The sequence below is a fragment of the Trichinella spiralis genome (genome assembly GCF_000181795.1).
Source record: "Trichinella spiralis strain ISS 195 chromosome Unknown Scfld4, whole genome shotgun sequence".
NCBI classification, from domain to species: Eukaryota; Metazoa; Nematoda; class Enoplea; order Trichinellida; family Trichinellidae; genus Trichinella; species Trichinella spiralis.
In genome coordinates, this window is record NW_003526943.1 from 6,637,025 (window position 1) to 6,658,094 (window position 21,070).

At 33.7% G+C, this 21,070-nt stretch overlaps 3 protein-coding genes across 3 annotated transcripts; 1 reads left to right on the plus strand and 2 right to left on the minus strand.

Moving 5' to 3' along the window:
* Positions 1 to 705: 705 nt before the first annotated feature.
* Tsp_01642 (GTPase KRas) lies at positions 706 to 10,307 on the minus strand. The gene is made up of 6 exons (XM_003377403.1): positions 10,230 to 10,307; positions 8,879 to 9,084; positions 6,893 to 7,014; positions 6,741 to 6,827; positions 6,467 to 6,644; positions 706 to 822 (listed from the first exon to the last, which is right to left on the minus strand). Exons 2-6 carry the CDS (start codon positions 8,999 to 9,001, stop codon positions 706 to 708), a joined length of 627 nt encoding a protein of 208 aa, XP_003377451.1. The 5' UTR covers positions 9,002 to 9,084; positions 10,230 to 10,307.
* A 1,201-nt stretch (positions 10,308 to 11,508) lies between these two features.
* Tsp_01641 (DNA excision repair protein ERCC-1) lies at positions 11,509 to 12,771 on the minus strand. Its single transcript, XM_003377404.1, has 4 exons — positions 12,743 to 12,771; positions 12,501 to 12,663; positions 11,876 to 12,478; positions 11,509 to 11,736 (listed from the first exon to the last, which is right to left on the minus strand). The coding sequence occupies exons 1-4, from the start codon at positions 12,769 to 12,771 to the stop codon at positions 11,509 to 11,511; spliced, it is 1,023 nt and encodes a 340-aa protein (XP_003377452.1).
* Positions 12,772 to 13,002: 231 nt separating this feature from the next.
* Positions 13,003 to 15,393, plus strand: Tsp_01640 (ATP-dependent DNA helicase Q1). The gene is made up of 3 exons (XM_003377405.1): positions 13,003 to 13,464; positions 13,755 to 14,287; positions 14,571 to 15,393. Exons 1-3 carry the CDS (start codon positions 13,003 to 13,005, stop codon positions 15,391 to 15,393), a joined length of 1,818 nt encoding a protein of 605 aa, XP_003377453.1.
* The last annotated feature ends 5,677 nt before the right edge of the window (positions 15,394 to 21,070 follow it).

The following is a 21,070-nucleotide window of genomic DNA, read 5'->3' on the forward strand; positions in this document are numbered from 1 at the left end:
TTTGAAGTAAACTCGGGGAGTAGACCAAAGTTTGTAGAAATTATACCTGAACAAATTTGATTTGCTGACAATTATAATCATTTATATTCAGATAATTAATAAAAATCATTTGTTTTTCCAAAAAATCGACGCAATTACAAAAAATGTATGGGGTACATTTTGTACCCCACTTGAACGTTTGAAGTTCAAATTTCACTTGACCTGCGAAGGGATAATAATAATGCTATTAATATTTTGTTTGTTTCCAAAAATAACAAATCTTCTAACAGCAGCACGACAAATTGCAAGCCATTTGGATACAATAACATGAAAAAACGAAACGTAAAAAAACGACTTGAGCAACACCAATGCATGCCAAAGCATTAAATATTACAAAATGAAATAAAAGTGAGTAAATCTGTGAACAAGGAAAAAGAAAGAAGATAACAGCAGCAGCACAATAAATATAGCTGCATAATAAGCTGCTTTTCAAATATATACATTTTGTTGTCATCTCGAATATGTAGGTCTGAATTTGAATGCATTGATTCGATGAATTTGAATATAACGAACAGAAGATTCAGATATAAAATTTGTCAAATCACAGCAACAATTTAATAAACAACAAATAAAATAAAATTGAATATGGATATGAATAATTAAAATGATGTTGACTCTCCGGTTGCGCAGTGTTCTTTGAATTGAGATCAACAAAATGAAAAGACCTCATAAAAAGATGCATTTCCTTTTTTTCTTCTTCTTCTGCTTCACATCCCCCATATCCAAGTGACCTGACGCAACGGCTTTTCTACTTTTGATTTCTCTCATCAAATCGTAGAAAACCTACAACCGAAACAAAATTATAGTATAACCAGCACGTCGACAATGCTGCAATTGTTCAATAAAAAATTTGTGAAAGTCTTGAACATATTCTCTGGTGAATAGGAAAAAAATGAAATTCTAAACACAGTTTTCAAAAACGTCACTTCTAATTTCAAAAATCGCTTTCATAATAGAAACACAAATTCATAGTATAAATGTATATTTAAATACAAATATTTGCAATTCATCAATTTCTTTATCTGCTACTGCATTGCCTCTCAAACTGATGATCAAGTCAATACAGAAATATATCATGGGCAGTCATAAAATTTTATGCCCAATATACACAATACATTTGAAACCAAGTACATCCACATAATTATGCACACACAAAAACATGTGTATATATATAAAGAGAGAGAAGAAGATTTATTTGTTTGCACAAGTTATTAATAAAATTAGAGTGGAAGAAATACTGCTTTCAAACCGTTGGAGAACAGCAAATTATTTTGTTAACCTTCATGTTCCTGACACTAATTGTAAATTAATAAAATTTAATTGACCTGTCAAATGCAATTGACCTTAAAAATCAATAAAATTCAATTGACATAAAATGGTAGAATAAAAATAAATCCGAAACTGTAAAAATTTTCTTTTCAATTTTATGCAAAAGTGATGGAGCACTGCTTGTTCGAGTGATAAAATCTGAGCATCGGCTAAGCAATCTCAAACAGACCTACTGAACGAGCAATAAATTCTTCAATTAATCAAGAATAAATGAAATTTTAAAATAATCAAAAATGAAAAGACAAAAAAGAATTTCTACTCTCTTTCGCAATACGAATTCATTTTCTCATTTACCTTAATACAATTAAGCTGTTTTATGTTTTCTTTTGAAATCTGCAGCTTTTATATTTTTTGATTTCTTCTTTTTATTTTTTTGATTTATTTACTCATTTTATATAGTCATTATGATTGATCTTGTTCATTTTGTTGTTAAGAAAACATGAACAGATAATTTTAATTATCGTAAATAATAAGTGTACTTTGTCAACGTTGAACTTTGAATTTGCAGATGTTTCAGCGTAGTTAAAGTTCCAATTAGCCATCCTCTGTTGTGCTTGGTCAACTGATATTCGACTTTTAGCGTTCAAATCTGATTTATTGCCCACGACCAGGATTGGAATGTTCAGATCAGAATTTCTCACTTGCAATATTTGTTTGCTGGAATTGTAAATAAATCGCAATCTTTCCTGCTGCTTCTGCTTTTGCTTCTCCCTCCCTCACCCTCAAAATTCGTCTCAATAGTGTTATAAATGTAATGTGTTAATTTAATGTTTGGCTTTAATTTAATAACAAATTTGTTTTTCATAACTGAATTCACGTTATGCACAGCATGCAGAAAGATTAATATTTGCTTCACACGCCAAAATAGTCCTTGTTTGTCTTAACTGTCAAAGGTGTTTGTGATTTAGAAAGGAAAATATGTAATATTTCCATACTGAAGTCCCAAGACATCCGTGGTTATGCATATGCAGGAGTAACAATAGGAAGTGTGGTTGCAGAAGTTAATAAAGTTTTCAAAAATTGCAATTTGTATCAAAAACGTTTCTTTACATTTCTTATTCAAACTTTTCAAGCATCTTATATTTGCATAAAATGTTTTTCCAGTTTGTGAAATGAGGTTTTTTGTGATGGCACAAGAGACAAATGAAATTTATTAATACCATATCTCTGTGGAATATGAACTTTTGTTTGAGAGAAATACATATAATTATATTTGTAAATGATGATTAATAATATTTACTAATTTATGATTTATAATTTTGAAAGAGAATAAATCATATTCTCCAAAATTGAGAAAATGCAGTGCACAATGAAGTTTTGTCATTATTTCGTTATGATAATGATTAGTACATCACCCCCGTGCAGCTCAACCTAAACCACCTCAAATGTCGATTAATTAACGATAAACGATTGTTTAACAAAGTGTTTTAAATGCTTTTAGCTTATAATAAAATGTGAAATAATTTTAAATGAAAAAGTTATTAAAGTAAATTGCTCATAATGCATTTATTTGCACTGAAAAAGCAAAACTGTCTGATCAGTCTAGCAAACAGAAATAGTCAAGAAATATTTCATTAAGAACACATTGTTGTATCATACAGGAAATTAATTTGTTAAAATTTTAAAAATATTTTCAACAATTTTGTTTAGCAAAATATATTTTCCACTGCATTTTACAAAGCATTTTATGAAATAATAGGGTTGTTCATGAATTAAAATGATTGTTATTTTGATTATTAAATCAACAGATCGAGATTTTTTCAGTCTTGCAAACTTGAAATACTGAGCAAACAATTGTTTTTAAACAAGAATATTTTTATTTTCAATCTTTAGCACTGTAAATGCAATAGATAATTTTATTTTGAGGGGTAGACCCAATTTACTCTACGAACTCAGCTTACTTTTTCGCTGTAAATTTTATTGGTTGCTGCTCAGATGCAGGCAACTGAATTTTATTGAGATGAAACATAGTGTATGCACATGAATTTGCATAGTCGTTGTCTTTGACGTGTCCTGTTGTATCAGGAAAATCACAGTTAATCAGTCTTTTCTCTTGGGAACCTAATCCCATCGAATTAGATACGGAACCGATGATGTTTTGTTGCGCGCATCAGAGCAACAATCAATGAAATTTACCTGAAAAAAGTGGGCGGAATTTCTTAATGAAATTACAACTAGGCCCATTTTGATTAAACAACCGCTTATTAATTGTGAAATGCAGATGATGCCTCAATTTCAAATTAAACAAAATCTGGCAATTATTTCAACATATTCTAACTACTCAAACAGTTGGCAATGACGTTGAATGATATACATATATATATATATATTCTCTCTGAGAAATGAAAAATCGAAACTGATCACAGAAAAATGTATTATTTCTTGCTGCTTCTTTTAATCACCGCCGTGAGTACTTTTATCATAAGCTTCATTTTACTCATTTTTATTGAACAATAAGTGCATTGAAATAATGAACCACTTTTGTCAAATAAAAATTTTTTAAATATTCAAAAATGATCAACTTATAATAATATCAATTTTGGTTTTTTCAGAAAGATTCCATTGGAAGTGACAGAAACTATACAGATGCAGAATATGCTTGGCTTCTTAAAAATAAAAAAGCAATGTTAAAAACAAACGCAGAAAATGTAGATATTCCGGAAAGTGTAATACTTCTGGATCCGCGACAGGTTCCTTCAAATGTTGTCCCAATCCCACCAAAAGAATTTCAAAAGAAAGCTGAAAAGGTAAAGGCGTAATTGTTAATATTATTACGTCGTTTCATTATATATCATTATATTTTATTATATTTTTGAAATCTTGCATATCATTCATAATATCATATTCATCTTCCTTCTGCAGATAGAGTTACTGGTTATCTGAACTTGTAATGATATAAAAACACCAACTACGCCTGTTTCATATGGTAAATCATATTATAGGAGACTGTGACACAACGTCCTGATGGTGACTTCACTGACGCAGAATACAAATGGCTCCTTCAAAATAAGAAATTAATGCTAGAAGACCAAGTGCGTGATGATATGGATATTCCGGGTTCCATACTTATCCGTCCAAGAAGAAACATTTCTGAAGATGTGGTACCCGTACCACCTGCAAGATATCAGCAACGTGTAAAGTGATAATGCCTTTTGATGATAATTCGCCCTCAATTAAACAAGACGGCAGGGAACGGTGACGTAATAATCCTATTTTTAAAATGTTTTCAAACTGCGCAACATTGAACGTGAAAATTTTTTTTGTTTCTTTCCCTTACAATAAATCATTTTCCCACCAGCAAACCTGAAAAAAATTGAAACTCGAAAAAATACAGAATAATTTCCTCAAAGAGATTAAAAATTGATTCAAACAAATGTAAAATATAATAATAACAATATTCACACAATTGAGTTTCTAAAAATGAAATGAGAATAATAATGATATCACTATTTTGTTTGTTTCGACAAATAACAAATCTTTAAACAGCGGCACATCAAATTACAAGCCATTTGGATGCAATAAAATGAAAAAACCAAAACGCAAAAAAACAATGTGAGCAACAGGAACGCATGTTCCAGCAATACATGTGAGAAAAAGTGAGTAAATCTGTGAACAAGGAAAAAGAAAGAAGATAACAGCAGCAGCACAATAAATATAGCTGCATAATAAGCTGCGTTTCAAATATATACATTTTGTTGTCATCTCGAATATGTAGGTCTCAATTTGAATGCATTGATTCGATGAATTTGAATATAACGAACAGAAGATTCAGATATAAAATTTGTCAAATCACAGCAACAATTTAATAAACAACAAATAAGATGAAATAAAATTGAATATGGATATAAATAATTAAAATGATGTTGACTCTCCGGTTGCGCAGTGTTCTTTGAATTGAGATCAACAAAAAGAAAAGACCTCATAAAAAGATGCATTTCCTTTTTTTCTTCTTCTTCTGCTTCACATCCCCCATATCCAAGTGACCTGACGCAACGGCTTTTCTACTTTTGATTTCTCTCATCAAATCGTAGAAAACCTACAACCAAAGCAAAATTATAGTATAACCAGCACGTCGACAATGCTGCAACTGTTCAATAAAAAATTTGTGAAAGTCCTGAACATATTCTCTGGAGAATAGGAAAAAAATAAAATTCTAAAAACAATTTTCAAAAACGTCACTTCTAATTTCAAAAATCACAAAAGAAACACAAATTCATATTACAAAAGTTCATTTATTTTCAATTCATCAATCTCGTCTCTCCGCTGCTCAATTGCTCTTCAAACCGATGTTCAAGTCAATAAAGAAATGTTGATCCATGCATCATCATGAATCATGAAATGCATCGGCATCATGAAATTTTATGCCAAATAGACGCAATAGATTTGAAACCAACTGCATCCACATAACTTCACACACACACACACACATACATATACATACATACATATATATATATATATATATATATATATATATATATAAATAGATAGATAGATTTACTTGTTTGCACAAGTTAATCATGAAATTAGAGTAACAGAAATAACGTTTTCAAAGCGTTGCAGAACATCTAATCATTTTACTAATCTTCACGTTCCTGATACTAATTGTAAATTAATAAGATTTAATTAGTCTGCGTTCGTCAATGTCTCATTTAATGCTCTTGTCCAGAATTGAATTATACCCATAAAAAAGATAAAGTAAGCATCAAATTCGAATTCGTAAAATTTCCTCTTCAATTTATGCAAAATCAATTGTGCCCTGCTTGTTCGAGTTCTGAGCAACGGTTAATCCATCTCAAACAGACCTACTGAATGAGCAATAAATTCATCAGTTAAGCAAGAATAATTGAAAATTTATAATAATGAAAAATGAGAAAGACAAAGAAGAATTTTTACTCTCTTTCGCAATACGAATTCATTTTCTCATTTACCTTAATATAATTAATTAAGCTGTTTCATACTTTGTTTTGCAATCTGCAATTTTTCTTACATTTTTTTATTTTTCATTTTACATAGTTATTATGATCAATGTTGTTCATTTCGTTGAAAAAAGAAAAGATGAACAGATAATCGTAATTATCATAAATAATAAGCATACTTTGTCAACGTTGGATCTTGTCTTTGCAGATGTTTCAACGTAGTTGACGTTCCAATTAGCCGCCTTCTGTTGTGCTTGGTCAACTGATATTCGACGTTCGGCGTTCAAATCCGATTTATTGCCCACGAGCAGGATTGGAATGTTCGGATCAGAATTTTTCACTCGCAATATTTGTTCACTGGAATTGTAAATAAATCACAATTTCTGCTTCTGCTTTTGCTTCCCCCTCCCCCCCCCCGACCTTCATCTCAAGAGTGTTATTTCTCATTCTTACCGAAATTCCGTTGTTGCATCAAAAGATTCACTGTCGGTGATTGCAAATACGCACAAAAATCCCTCTCCACTGCGATAATAATTGTCTCTTGAATAAAAGAAAATTAATATAATAATAATAATAATAATGACAGAAGCTGAATGCAGCAAAACCTGATAGCTGAATAGTCTTCTTGACCAGCGGTGTCCAAAATGTCAATCTGACATTCTTCACCATCAAGTACAATACGTTTTCGATATGAATCCGCTTTTGTCGGTTCATATTCTTCAACAAACTAGAAAACAAACTAAATTAATACCAAAAAAAATCTGAAATATTCGTGAAAAAAGGTAATATTATAAATAGAAAAAAAATTAAATATCCACACAACTTGTTAACAGCAGAATGACAGATCAATTTTAAAAAAAAGAAAAAAACTAGAATGTGCTCAGTAGTTAGTGATATTAATACATTTTTCGCTTCTTTTCAACGCATGCATAAAAGTGATCCATCTTTTGTGCTTGTTGAGTAGAAACAGATGGTGTTGATTGCCCTGGTGATCATTATAGGGCAAGTTTTCTCTAATAAGAGTTGTTATACAATAAATCTTATTTCAAGAAAAAGAGCAACAAATCAGCTTAGTCAAACTTGCTCAACAATGCAAGCGTAAAACGACAGTGAAATAAATATCTATGACAGCTTTTCCTCTCCGAGGACCGTTTGCGCACCATGCTGATGCAGTTGTCTTCCGCAGATGAAAGTAATTTGAATCAATTGCACCATTATTGATTTTCAGGCTGCTTCATCGGGCAAACTACTGCCAGCATGTGTTGAACAAGCCGAAAAGTGACATGTCGCTGTTTATCTTCTCGTAAGATCGGCCAAAGAAATATTCTCAGGTTGTCGGTCCCTCTGGTCGACCGCAGCATCAGAGGCACAAGGGCAGGGGAGGGGGGGTGTAGTAGCAGCAGTGAGGATCTCCACATCGGCCCAAATCACAAGAACAGACAGACAGACTATCCAAGCAATCGTCTTGAATAAAGCAATCAAGCAAGCAAACAAACAAACAAACAAACAAAAACAATCTTCATTATCGTCAGTGCAAACATTCCATTGGCCATCCTCTTCTGTTTGCGTTTGAAATGACGGAAAAAACAAACATAAGCTAACATTGCCGTGAAACTTTCTCAATGATAATTCTGCACAGCATAAGCGAGAAGTATAAAATTCTCCGTCGAAAAATACATATCATGCACGAAAAGTTTCGCCTAATTTCTCGTCAAATTTCCTTACGGATAAAACGGCAAATGAAAGTTGGTGCCTATTTTTGGTCAAAGCTGTCAATAAAAGAGAATTTATTCTTCTAATGAAAAAGAAATTGTAAATTTCACTTTCAGCGACTGAAATGGAAAATACAATTTTCCAAATTTGTAAGCCGAATTCCAACCATGCGAAGAAAACGAACTAAGCACTGTGGAAAAACACTGTGCAACTATTGCGCACACGCACACACACAACAAATGTGTACAAACAATTTCTCGACAATAAAGTTGAAATATTATATTTTCAATTAATAAACAAATCAGAAAATGCACTACTAGGGCAATATTTTCTCAAGTTACTTTGAAATTGGTAAATACAACGACAATGATCAAAAAACCCCTCCCCTCCTCATCCCATCACCCTGAACCCCCAGTGTGCAGACACAGTTTTGCCAATTTGAAATGGAACAATTGAAAATTGATAATAGTAATTATTTCTCCTTTTTCTTTCATTGAATTTTTTCTTTGTTTCGAATCCCAATCTTCGACATCTGCACATCGAATATGTGGAAATAATCGTCATCAGAGAGAACTGCCGTATGTCGACAGTTTCAGTTTCATTCATAACGCATGGCCCGATTTTTTTCTCGGCTGAAAATAGCTGCCCCAGAGTTAGTTTCACAAACAGCAAACAATATTTAATAACGACCCACCAACCAACTGAATGGCTTGTGAAAATTAATTTCAAAGAGAAAAATGAAAAAAAAACAAACAAACAATTTCATTCACATTACATGCACTTTCCTACAATGCTGGCTGTTGTTGAATGAGAAAAATATGGTAGAACGAGCAGTTTTGGATGATATACAACAACTGATAATAATATTAATAACTTACCTCGTCGTACATGAACTGCAATGTAAGAGCAGATTTTCCAACACCACCACTGCCGACCATGATCACCTTGTGTACGGGAAGTTGTTGGGCGGGGGTCTTTTTCCCACCGGCCGAGCTGGTCATTGTCGTCCAGGTCTGTGGGTGTTTGTGATCACTAGCGGCTGACGTGGATGAGCAATGATGGACTGTCGCCTTGTCGACGACTGCTGAAAGTAGTTCAGTTTCACAGGAAGCGTCGAGCCGTCTAGAGCTTCTAGTGGGCGTGGTCGATTTCAGCCTAAGCTGATTCGCGCGGCGTCGGTGAGTCAGCAACGAACCCATGTTGCCTACACACCAGGTGAACATGTCGCCACCCACCGTCAATCAGTAAATCAGTAAACTAACACAGCGCGATTCAATTGAATCAAAATACAAAATAAAATGAATAAAGTAAAATCAAATAAATACTTTGAAAGAGAAAGAAAGAAAGAGGGAGAAAGAGAGGGGGAGGGAGATAGAGACAATATCTGCTTGCGAACAACAATAACAAAAAACAGAAACAACAATAATAATAATAACTGCTAATGCTAAAGTAAAATTTGTCCTAGTAGTTGCTTGTAGGTGGGACAAGGGAATATAGCGCAGCGACACGACCGTGCAAAATGCGCCAACCTGCTAAGAGCTTGGCCAACGTGGCAACAACATTGGAACATTGGAAAAATTTGCCAGTTGGTGGACAACACAACGGCGCCACAGGTCGGCCAGCCACTGGTAAGCCAGCCGGACGACCGTGCCAGAGCGGCCGAAAATCTAATAACAGCTTAAATTGAAAATGAACGGTCATTAAAGCCGTCTCTCGTGATAGACCAGCCTCGGACCAGCCCCGGCCGGTCGGATCAATCAGCCAACTTCATTACAGCTTGCCAGTTTGCACGCGCGTACTCTTGGGATGAGCCGACTTTCGGCTTTCCACGTACACAAGCCCAGCGTTCTGCGCCGAATCTCTCATCCTTAGCTTCTCAGCTGCCACAAACAGCAGCACTTAATCTGGTTAACTACTGAGCGTGATAAAAAAAACACATCTATACATACAACATCTACATGTGAAAAAATAGAAAAAAACCAAAGAAAATAAAGAAACAGAATACGAATTTTTCCGAATAAACGTTGCAAACACGCCTCGGGGACCTTTGCCGAAATCGATTGTCAAGCAATTCCCGGTCGCTAACTGTGAAAAGCTCCCGGAAAGGAAGCGGAAATAAAAAAAACAATCTGCATCTTCCTCCTCATTCATTGCTTAATAAACTTACAACACGACCCACACAAACGAGGAACAAACAATTCAAAAAATAAAATTATTCTAATTTTTTACCTGAAAAAGATGTTTCACCGACGTGAGGTTGCCAGCGGTACGGCACCGACGAATGAAATCAGCACAGACAAGAGTGGTTGAACTAAACAAAAGCAGACGAAACTTTTCAACTGCAACTACAAGCACAGTACACTGGTTTACTGAACTCGGAACAATAAACGAAAAGCAAACACGCACGATGCGGTAGTTATGATGATTGATTGATTGAAAATTCATGAAATTTAAAGAAAAACAATGATCACTACAATGAACCGGATAAAAATATTTGAACTGAGAATCCTCTCGGAAACTGCACTTGTTGATCAATTTTTAAAATTTGGACAATAAAAAACAATAATGAGTAACATTCGAAATTTTTCATTTTTTAAATAAAACGGCAATAAAAAGTAGACAATGAAATGCATAATCGATCAACTTTAACCACAGAAATTGATAAAATTTTTTTTCAATCAATCTCACTTTCAGTACGCAGTAAAGGTTTCAACTTTCAGTAAAATTTTAAAAGTTAAATATATACTTCAAAAATACATCTACCAAAACACTGATAAAATTCAAAAGATACGGTAAATGGTTATCATAATCGAAATTTTTCTGACAGAGCTAAACAAAAACTGTCACTTGACTGATGCTTAAATAGTTTACATTTGAGATCGTACATTTGCAAAAGGACAACCAAACATTCCAAAAATAAATATATTATCAACAATATACTAAACGTTCATCTTTTACCACATTTGCACTAACTTTTCCGACTCGTAGATAAAATTCATATGGTATACAAAAATGATAATTAAGCACAAATAATACTAGTATTTTTTTTGTAATTTAGCATTTTTTTAGTACAGAGAGGAGATTTTAAAATTGAAAATTAACCATTTTATAAAATAATAATTTCAATTGCATTATTTAAAAACAATCTTTGCTTTTTTTCTTAACATAAATTCCTTATTGTTTAACATTTGAAACTTAAAGGAAGATAGTCACATGTTAACAATTTTAATATTAAAAAGAACTTTGCCATTACAACGTAAAATATATTAACATAAACAGTTATAGATTTTGTCGATAATTAACGGCAACTGAAATGCGTCAATTAAAGAAAATTAGAATCTTTCGACTTTGCAAATGCTGTTAAATTTTCCAATTAGCAGTAATTTATAAAATCAAACTCATCTAAATTAAAAAGACTTGATTAGAAAAAACCAACAACAAAAAACACTGTTCAAACATTGTAGAAATAAAATTAAATAAAAACAAGTAGATGTTTGACAATTTATAATTATGACGGATCGTCTTCGAATTCTTCGAGAAGCAATTCATCGTCATTTTTCATTTCCGCTGCGGATGTTTCATTGGAAAACAGTTTTGCAAAGCCTTCGTGTAATTTTTTCGCTTTACGCCGTCCCATTCCTGGACACAAAGAGAGTTCTTCTTCAGTAGCTTCGGCTATTTTTCTCAAACTTCCGAACATGTCAATTAGCGAGTCCGCATCGGTTTTCGTAATTGGCTAAATGTAAAAAAAAATTTGCACCCAACTTTTTGCCCAATACAAAACGAAAAAAAAAATTACATTACACGGACAAAAAGTTTCAAAGCATGTCACTGATCAAATATTCGAAATTAACCAATTCTGAAATAATACAAACCTTTATACATGTAAGAAGCTCGGCGAGACGACTCCTTGAATCCGTTGCTGCTGATTTTGTCATCAAAAATTCTGCAGGCTTATTTTCGTAAATTTTATATGACTCGATATATTCGCCAACTTCTTCAGGACTCCATGTAAGTATCAAAGTCCACTCGGCGTGATAGCATACGGAATTCAATTCTCGTAACGTGTTTTCCGGTTCCATAACGTCCACCAGAACGAACAGCACTTGAACGGCATATTTGTGACCAACTTCTTTCATGCGTTGATGAATGTAAGTGGGATGTACTTTGTGAAATTTCAAACTGAGAAACAACGCACAACAGCACTGACCAAGTACAAAGTCCGCTTTCGTTTCGCCAAATTCCCAGACAACATTGCGAACGTAACGAAGTACAGAATTGCCTTTCTGCCGATGGTTAACTATCACGGACCAGGTCGAAGATTTGCTCGGATGAGACTTCGAAGAAGAAGCAGAATCAGCTTCTACTGGTGCCTTTTCCAATTTCTCAGTTGACTGTTTTCCAATATCCTCATTCAAAAACTGCTCCGATGAAAGCGAACCAATTTTGCTTTTTTCGGCTTCACTTGATGATATATCCTAAAAAAATAAAAATAAATACCAACGTTCGTGCTGCTGCTGGATTTACTTGCTGTTTTTCCAATTTGGAAACTTTCTTCAATTTTGGAAATAACAATCCTTCCTGCTGTTCATCGTCACTGTCTCGCAATTTATCCAAAGATGGTATTTTAAACTCTTCACTATGAGACATGTCAACTGTAAAACTGCATGAATCAAAAAAATTAATGTAATTTTAAAAATATGTTTCACATTAAGTCACAATTTTATCCGCTATTATTCAACCTCTCATGCTGCATCACTTGAACAATCATTACAAATAAATTTGTAATTGTATGGTTTTCAGGTACAAATATACAAAATATTATTTTTATTGTTATCCAATTCATTAAAAATTAATTCTAATTAATTATATTATTACATTATTGATAAAAGTTTTTGAATTTTTTGGTAAATGTTGGTAAAAGAATGTTTCGAATAAAATGCAAGTTACCGTATGATTTGAAATATACCGTATTTTGTTTTTGAAATCGTTGAAGTCGACAATGACTTCTTCTGACAAAGCTATCCAAGAAAGGATATTGAAAATTCAAGATGAATTAAACAGCATTAATGAAAAAATTTCCGATCTGAAACGTCAAGCTAGGGAATTGCAAGCGGAAAAAGAACTGCTTCAGGAACGGCTGGATCGTCGAGTTCAACAAGCTAACAGTGTGGAATCGTTGACTTCTTGGGAGACAGAATTTTTTTCTTGGTCATCAGAATTGAGTGAAAAATTGAAGTCCATTTTCGGCATGAATTCATTTCGACCACTGCAACTGTCTGCAATGAATGCTATTTTGTCAGGTCGTGATGTTCTGCTGACAATGTCTACTGGCGGTGGAAAAAGCTTGACCTATCAGCTTCCTGCGGTTCTTGGAAATGCGTCTCAATTTACGCTTGTCATTAGCCCGCTTGTATCTTTAATGGAAGATCAAGTGATAAGTTTGAATACTCGTGGCATTGAAGTAAGAAAGATTTGCATTGCTTTTACTTGTTTTCCTGTGCTTTTGTCACTAGTTTGTTTATTTTTTTTACAAAATTGATTTGTTGAGTAGCGAAATGTTGCGCAGTTTTCTTCTTCTGAAAAATCTTTTGTCATATTTATCTGTATTTTAAGTGAAAATTTCAATATGATAAATATGAAATTAAAAAATGATTCTTCTCCAACTGCACAACTAGATTTGCAATACGACAAGAATTAATTGATTGAATTTGATTATTTTGGGAATAAAAAATTGAATTGTGAAATTTTCAGGCAGTTCTGCTTTATCAGCATACTCCGCCGGAAGAGATGAAACGCATATTAGCAGAAATGAATTCACCCGGTTGTAAATTTCGCCTGTTATACGTGACGCCGGAACGATTGGCCAAAAGTAAGCGTTTCATGGCGAAGTTGGAAAAAGCATATCAAGCTGGCTTGTTGAAGCTAATTGCCATCGATGAAGTGCACTGTTGCTCGCAGTGGGGTCACGACTTTCGACCAGATTATAAATTTTTGGGTGTTCTGCGCCGACAATTTCCCGACACTCCAATTTTAGGCTTGACAGCGACGGCTACGGTTGCCGTGCTGCAGGATATTAAGGAAATTTTGAATATACCAATGGCGTTGGAATTCAGAGCCAGCTTCAATCGCCCAAATCTGTTTTACCAGGTTCAGCAAAAGCCGGATCGACCGGAAGAGTTGTTGCAGATTGTTTGTAAATTGTTGAAGGGTCAATTCTCTGGTCAGTCGGGAATTATTTACTGCTTTTCAAAGAAAGACTCTGAGACTTTTGCCCAAAACCTGAGGTAATTGGATATTTTTTTCATTTTATTAAAAATTCAAAAGAGGTTTCTGCTTTGTGAAAGAAATAAATCAGTTGATTTGAATATGATTTAAAAATTTATTTTATTGACATATTACATTTTCTCAAATGTGCAATTTTGAAAATTTGAAATTTTTGCGTAGATTTGATTGATGAGTAAAAAAGAAAAACGTTATAAATTTCTCAAATTAATATTATTATATTCGGCATGGTAAATTTAAATATTTTGTTCATCTTTTGTAATTCTTTTCTTATTTTTTTGGCAGAACAAATGGTGTTAAAGCTGAACACTACCACGCCGACATGGATCCAAATGAAAGGGGAATGGTACACCGGAAGTGGCTTTCCAACAAATGTCAAGTAATCGTGGCAACGGTCGCATTTGGAATGGGCATAGACAAAGCCGACGTGCGCGTTGTCATTCATCTGGCGTTACCGAAGTCAGTGGAGAATTATTACCAAGAAAGTGGACGTGCTGGGCGTGACGGTCAGCCGGCTTCATGTTTGCTGTATTTCGGTTTTGCAGATCTGTTTCGTCTGAGCGTGACTGTCTGCAATGAAAGGAATGGTCTGGAAAATTTGTACAAAATGCTCGCTTACTGTACAGGTTTAGCCAGTTGTCGGAGGCGCTATTTTGCCGACCACTTCGACGAGCAGTGGAAACCGACCTGGTGCCAGTCGGCTTGTGACAATTGCCAACGACCACCCGGCTCGGTGCATCAGCAGGACGTGGTTCAGCAGTGCAAAATGGCGCTGGCAATCCTCGGTGCCAGTGGAGAGCGGAAATTTACCGCGTTGAAATTGATCGACACTTTATGCAAAAGCGAACACAGCTTGAAAGTGGACCAATGCAAACCAATGCTGGAGCTGATCCTGGTGCACATGCTTCTCGAAGGCTATTTGAAAGAGATGTTCCACTTCACCCCGTACAATATTATTAGTTATGTGGTTCCTGGCTTGCGCGATTTAGGCGATGACGAACCTGTTATTGTACACTTTCCGGAAGAAATTTGTAAACAAAAAGCCACAAGCACTGCATCATCTCGTAAAAGGAAATCAGCAGATACTTCTCCATTATATATTTCCTAGACAAATTTGCATATCGTTGTAATTTGCAAAATGTTCGACTGCAAAAAGTAGCCGTTGTTATTTGTTCTTCGTTACTGAAGTAAATAATAATTCAACTTTGGCTTCTTGGACTGATTTTAACTACTGTCTGAAATATTCCATTGTTTTCATACACTGATTAGGTTGAAGCGTTCAATGCTTGATCCACTCACACCAGCATGCATTCTCATTGGCTTGTAGCAAGTAGTATGATATTTTCGTCAAACTTTAAATTAGAATTTGAAAATTGATAACTTTCTTTTTCTCAAATTATAACCAAATGTAATTTTGACATCATATCCACTGCACTGTATTATTAAATAAAATTCATCGAATGTCTTGCAACATGAATCACGAATTATTATTATTCATCGTATTGTTTGACATTATGAAAATTGCATTTTTGAGAACATTATTTTAATCTAGTACAAACAACTTTGGCTGTAAAATTTAATCTTTACAAACAATTTCCAACAACATAACCAAAAATCTATGTAAAACAATGAGATTAACCATGCAGGTGGAAAAAGAAGGCGCATCCTCAAGCAGCACGTACAATCAATCAGTACGTGAGATGCATTTCAAAGCCTAGGAGGAAAAAAAACTATTCATCTTTCAAAAATTCGGCAATGTAATCTGTACTTATAAGTTGGCGCTTTAATGATAATAAAATAATTCTGAAATTCATAAAACAAGAGTATATTAAAACCTGAATAAAATGCTCAATCATTGCATCAAGCAAACCATGCAACGAATTGAGCATGTTGCGCAGTTAGCGGATTTGTTTCATATTTTTCATCTTTAACGGATGTTATTCATATAAATAAATAACAATTAACGTTTTGTTCAAAACATGATTTTTGTGCTTCGATAACCAAAGCAAACAATGAGTTTGCAGTTATTTCCGGATGTTATTACTAAACGTTAACTGCTGAAGAAGCAATTTAAAATAATCATTCACTTGTCAACATTGGAACATTTCTCTTATATATTTGTAAAAGAACATTAGCCATGGGTACAGATACGGCCGAATGCACGTCATCTGATACCGGTTGAATTAGTAACATGAGCACCGACGTGAAGTGTTCGTTCCAGAGTTTCTATTGTGCCCAAAGAGTATGGGTGCAATAACATCCCTACATCGGGATGTAAAACCCGGAAACAACATCTTTTTGATTTCACAAAGCTCCCAACGTGTTTTATGCTTGTAAATTGGCTCTTTGAAGAACATAAAATAATTTTGAAGTCCACGAAACAAATTGTAATTTTAAACTTGAATAAAATGCATAAGCAATAATGCACCAAGCATACAATGCAACAAATTGAACAAGTTGCGCAATTAACGCGGACTGTTTTTATATTTTTATCTTTAACAGATATGATTAATAAATAATTAATAATATGGAAGTAACTGAAAATAATTATCGACTTGTCAACATTGGAACCTTTCATTTATGTATTTGTAAAGAATATTAGCCGTGGGTACAGATACGGCCGAATGCACGTCATCTGATACCGGTTGAATTAGTAATATGAGCACCGACGTGAAGTGTTCGAACCAGACTTTGTATTGTATCCAAATAGTGTGGGTATAATCAGTTTCTACACGGAGATGTTAAACAAGAAACATCACATCTTTTCGCTTTTACGATTCTTGCAATGTGTTTTATGCTTATAAATTGGCTCATTGAAAAGCATAAAATAATTTTGAAGTACACGAAACAATTAATAAGTAATTTTAAACATGTATAAAATGCACAAGCAATAATGCACCAAGCATACAATGCAACAAATTGAACAAGTTGCGCAGGTAACGCAGATTGCTTTTATGTTTTTTTATCTTTAACAGATATGATTAATATAATTAAATTACCCTTTTTTACTTATGCTAGAAAACTAAAAGAAAATTTGGTTTATTGTTGCAAACATGATTTTTTCTTTCGATAATCAAAGATAAGGTATCAGTATGCTGCACATTCCGAATGTTATTAGTAAATGGATTGCTACAAAACAAGAAACTAAAAGTAACTGGTCACTTGTTAGTGTTCTGTTGCCACCCTTCTATATTTTTAAATTATATGAACTATTGATACAGATTCATCTGATACCTGCTGAATTAGTAATATAAGCACAGATTCTGAGTATTTGTATCGCAATGTAAACTGCAATTAACAAGTGACGTATGCACAGGAGTGGTGCAGTACTCTCAAGAAAAACATTTAAACCGTACAGGGAGCACGCGACTTTACTGATCCATCAGTGTGCCGTTCCCACTTCTATTTCAACTGAAAACTGCAGCTTCGGATAATTTGTCAATTGTCTATTTTCCATATATACTAAAATCGCCTTAACCAACTCATCCGTTACGACAAACGAGATCAACTTCCTACAAACGCACCATATGCAAAAAGCATTTGAAATTGCAAGTAAAGAAGTAATTTATCTGTCGAGAAAAACAACTGTTGCTTGACATCCTTTTGAACATTGTTTATGCACTGTGGTAGATAAAAGTCGAAAGCCCTTTTATTATGCCGTTAAAGCTTTTTCATATCACGAAGGAGTCGAAATGACATTCTTTGAAATTGTCGGCATTGGTACGCCATTTCCGCAATTGCTGTTAGCATCAGCAAAGGGTAATTGGCGCTACAAATATCACAAACAAATAGATAAGACGAAAAATAAAATTGAAATTAATTTAAAGAGGAAATCAAGTTTATTAATTCTATTTTTCCTTGCTTCTCTTAGTTATGTTAACTTTGCTTCCTTTTCTTTCTGTTGTTCTCAATGTTCAAGACAAATGATGATGCAATTCAATTTGTATCCAATCAAAAAAACCAACAAAAGTTAATATATCGAGGCAGATGCTTTACGTTGAAGCGTACAAAGTGAAACGATAAAAACTGCATGTGTGCCAACGTAAAAGAGAAATAGCTCGCACCTTCTTATTGTTATATCACAAGCTAGCATTTTCGGTTTCAGTTTAGAAATCCATCGGCTGCTATGCAACAATCTCCACCAATTGGGAAGTGATACAAGTCATCCGTAGCGGTGAACATGTGGAAAGCTGCACAGAAAATAAACACGCTTTATACAAATTATAGAAGCCGGACAAACTCAAATAGTGGGCCTTCGTTAGATCCAAGGTTAGTGCCAGGTGCAATTAGTGTAGCAATAATTAGCTAGAAAGCAGTGTCTCCACCAGCTTGAAAACAGCCGATCAGTTTCTAGCGTGGGGCCAGGTCCAGGATACGATATACATTAGCCCAGCCAGAGATCAATGCTGAACAAACGATGACCAAATCCAGTCAGCAACTTTTAATATATTATCCGCCAACCAATTATATATTAAACTTTGCGAACAAGACTTTGGCAAATCGCCTGGCTTGGAACGTTAAAAAACGAATTACATTCACAATCAGAAAAATTAATGAAAATTTTGAAATGCTAATGGCATTAGCATTTCTGCTAGTGCACCTTGTATCCGCGGGTTTCGAAATCTTAAATGTTGGGGCGTCGGTTCAAATTGAAACCTTGTTCGAGTACCTTCAGCAGGAATGGGCTATGAATGTTAAAACATCATAAATTGTGATAAAAATGAACAAAAATTTGAAAATATTAAAAATTCCACTATTAAAGTTAGAAAAATTGTAAAAAGAAATATTTGAACCAATAAAACGCAAAATATTGAAGCTAATCAAAATGGAAAAGATTGAATCAATGAGCAATTAGACAAAAAAAACCAACAAGGCAACGCCACAAGCGTCGAATAACAATGCTTTCAATGATCAGTAAGAAAACGCGATAAAAATTTGTTCCTCAGCTAGATTATGCATGAAAATTTTTATAAAATTGCTTTGTAAGAAATGAATGCAAAATTCACATCCATGCAGCTATTACTTTACATGTATTAACTGTGGAAAACAAACAACCAACATAAAAGTAGCTCTGATGATAATACTGTTTTCTGTTACATTACCGATACACATACAAAAAGCTCAGATTATAATATAAACTTTGCTTATACAGTACAATACAATACAATACAATACAAAAAAATTAGCAGCCAAAATTTTTCATAAAATCACAACTTTTTCTCTAGCAACAACTTTTTTTATCATTTGTTAAGATATCATTTTTGGACTTTTCATTAGTAGTACTGCTTTTTTTTATGCATACACAATTCTTTTTGTTTTTATTCTTCAGTAACAATTTCAGGAAATTAAATACACTTAAATTTCATCGAAGGAAACAATTTATTTATGTTCAAGATGTGTTTCTAAGACAACTGCTATGTTTACTTTATGACTTTGCCCAACGCCCTTCGTAATTACAAAAATTAAAAATTATTCAAGTATTTTTCTCACTAAAAACCATGTAAAATGTTTTGATTGAAAGCAAAAAAGAATTTTTACTATGTAATGTAGCACTTGTTAAAATATGGAAAGTATTTAGCTTTCTTTAATACTAATCATTCCTAGTGTCAGTTCAACAACTGCTGTTTTGGAGAAATTGGCAGTTGTGAATTTTATCTTTCTATTAAAATCATCATTTGCTTAGCAACAGCACATGATAAATATTGCAACCGTTAAATTGTTACTTTTTGAAGTGTTATCCAATGACAGAGAAGTTGAAAACTTTTTATTTCAAAAGCAACGATTGCAACGATGCAAAGCAAAATGAAATTTCTCATGCTTGACCAGCAGATGCAACAATATTATAAATTATACGCAAAATTGTAACAATAAGAAAATTTTGCTATTAAGCTTGAAATTTTAAAATGCCAGTTGCTTTCACTTCGCAATTCTGTTGACTGAAACGGTTATTTGGAAACAGTCATCAATCAAACTTCAATGGAACAGTTGTGTTCTAACATCCAGTAAAGCTGTTTGTTTTCTGAAGATGAAAGTGAAGCTTTCTTCATTTTACCACATTTTCATTTTCTGTGCTTGACTTCTTGCTTTGATTCTTCTCATCTACTATCTTATGGTAGACTATTAGCTGCCGTTTGATTTTAAATGCTCGAAACAACTATAATTTAATATATGAAGGAAGAGTTTACCAGCTGAAGCACACAAATTTTGAAGATAAACAATGGGTTTACGAAGGCGTAAATAATGTTTTATTAAATTATAAATATGCATGATTATGAACAATCATTGACGTTCTTTTTGTAGGTAAAAAGAAGATTCAGGAGTGTAATGCACACGAACTCAAATGTGAATGCTGTGTTGAAATTCGCTCCTCATGCTCATAATTGTACCCCATACAGCAATATTTTACATAAAATTGAAAAATGTAATCTTAAACGCGAAGCAGCTGAATAAGAAAAGCTTGTTCTACAGATTTATACCGGCAGCATATCTGCAAATTTGGAAACTACCAGTCGGTTTTCAATATACAGAAAAGTGAATGCTCTAACGAACAGAAGCCAGGCAAAAAGATTTCCTCTGCTGTCAGCAAATGAACATTTTTCCAGTCAGCTAAAAGGCAAAGCCTAAGTGACTGCTTTCGTGGTGCAATGTATATGATCATATTTTAATATTCTGTGTTGAAGAAAATTTGAGTTCTATTTGAGCATTCTGTCTGGAGGAGTATTGATACCAGGTTTAAAATTACTCCTGAATGGTACCAGCAGATGTTCACCATTCATGTTTTTCTA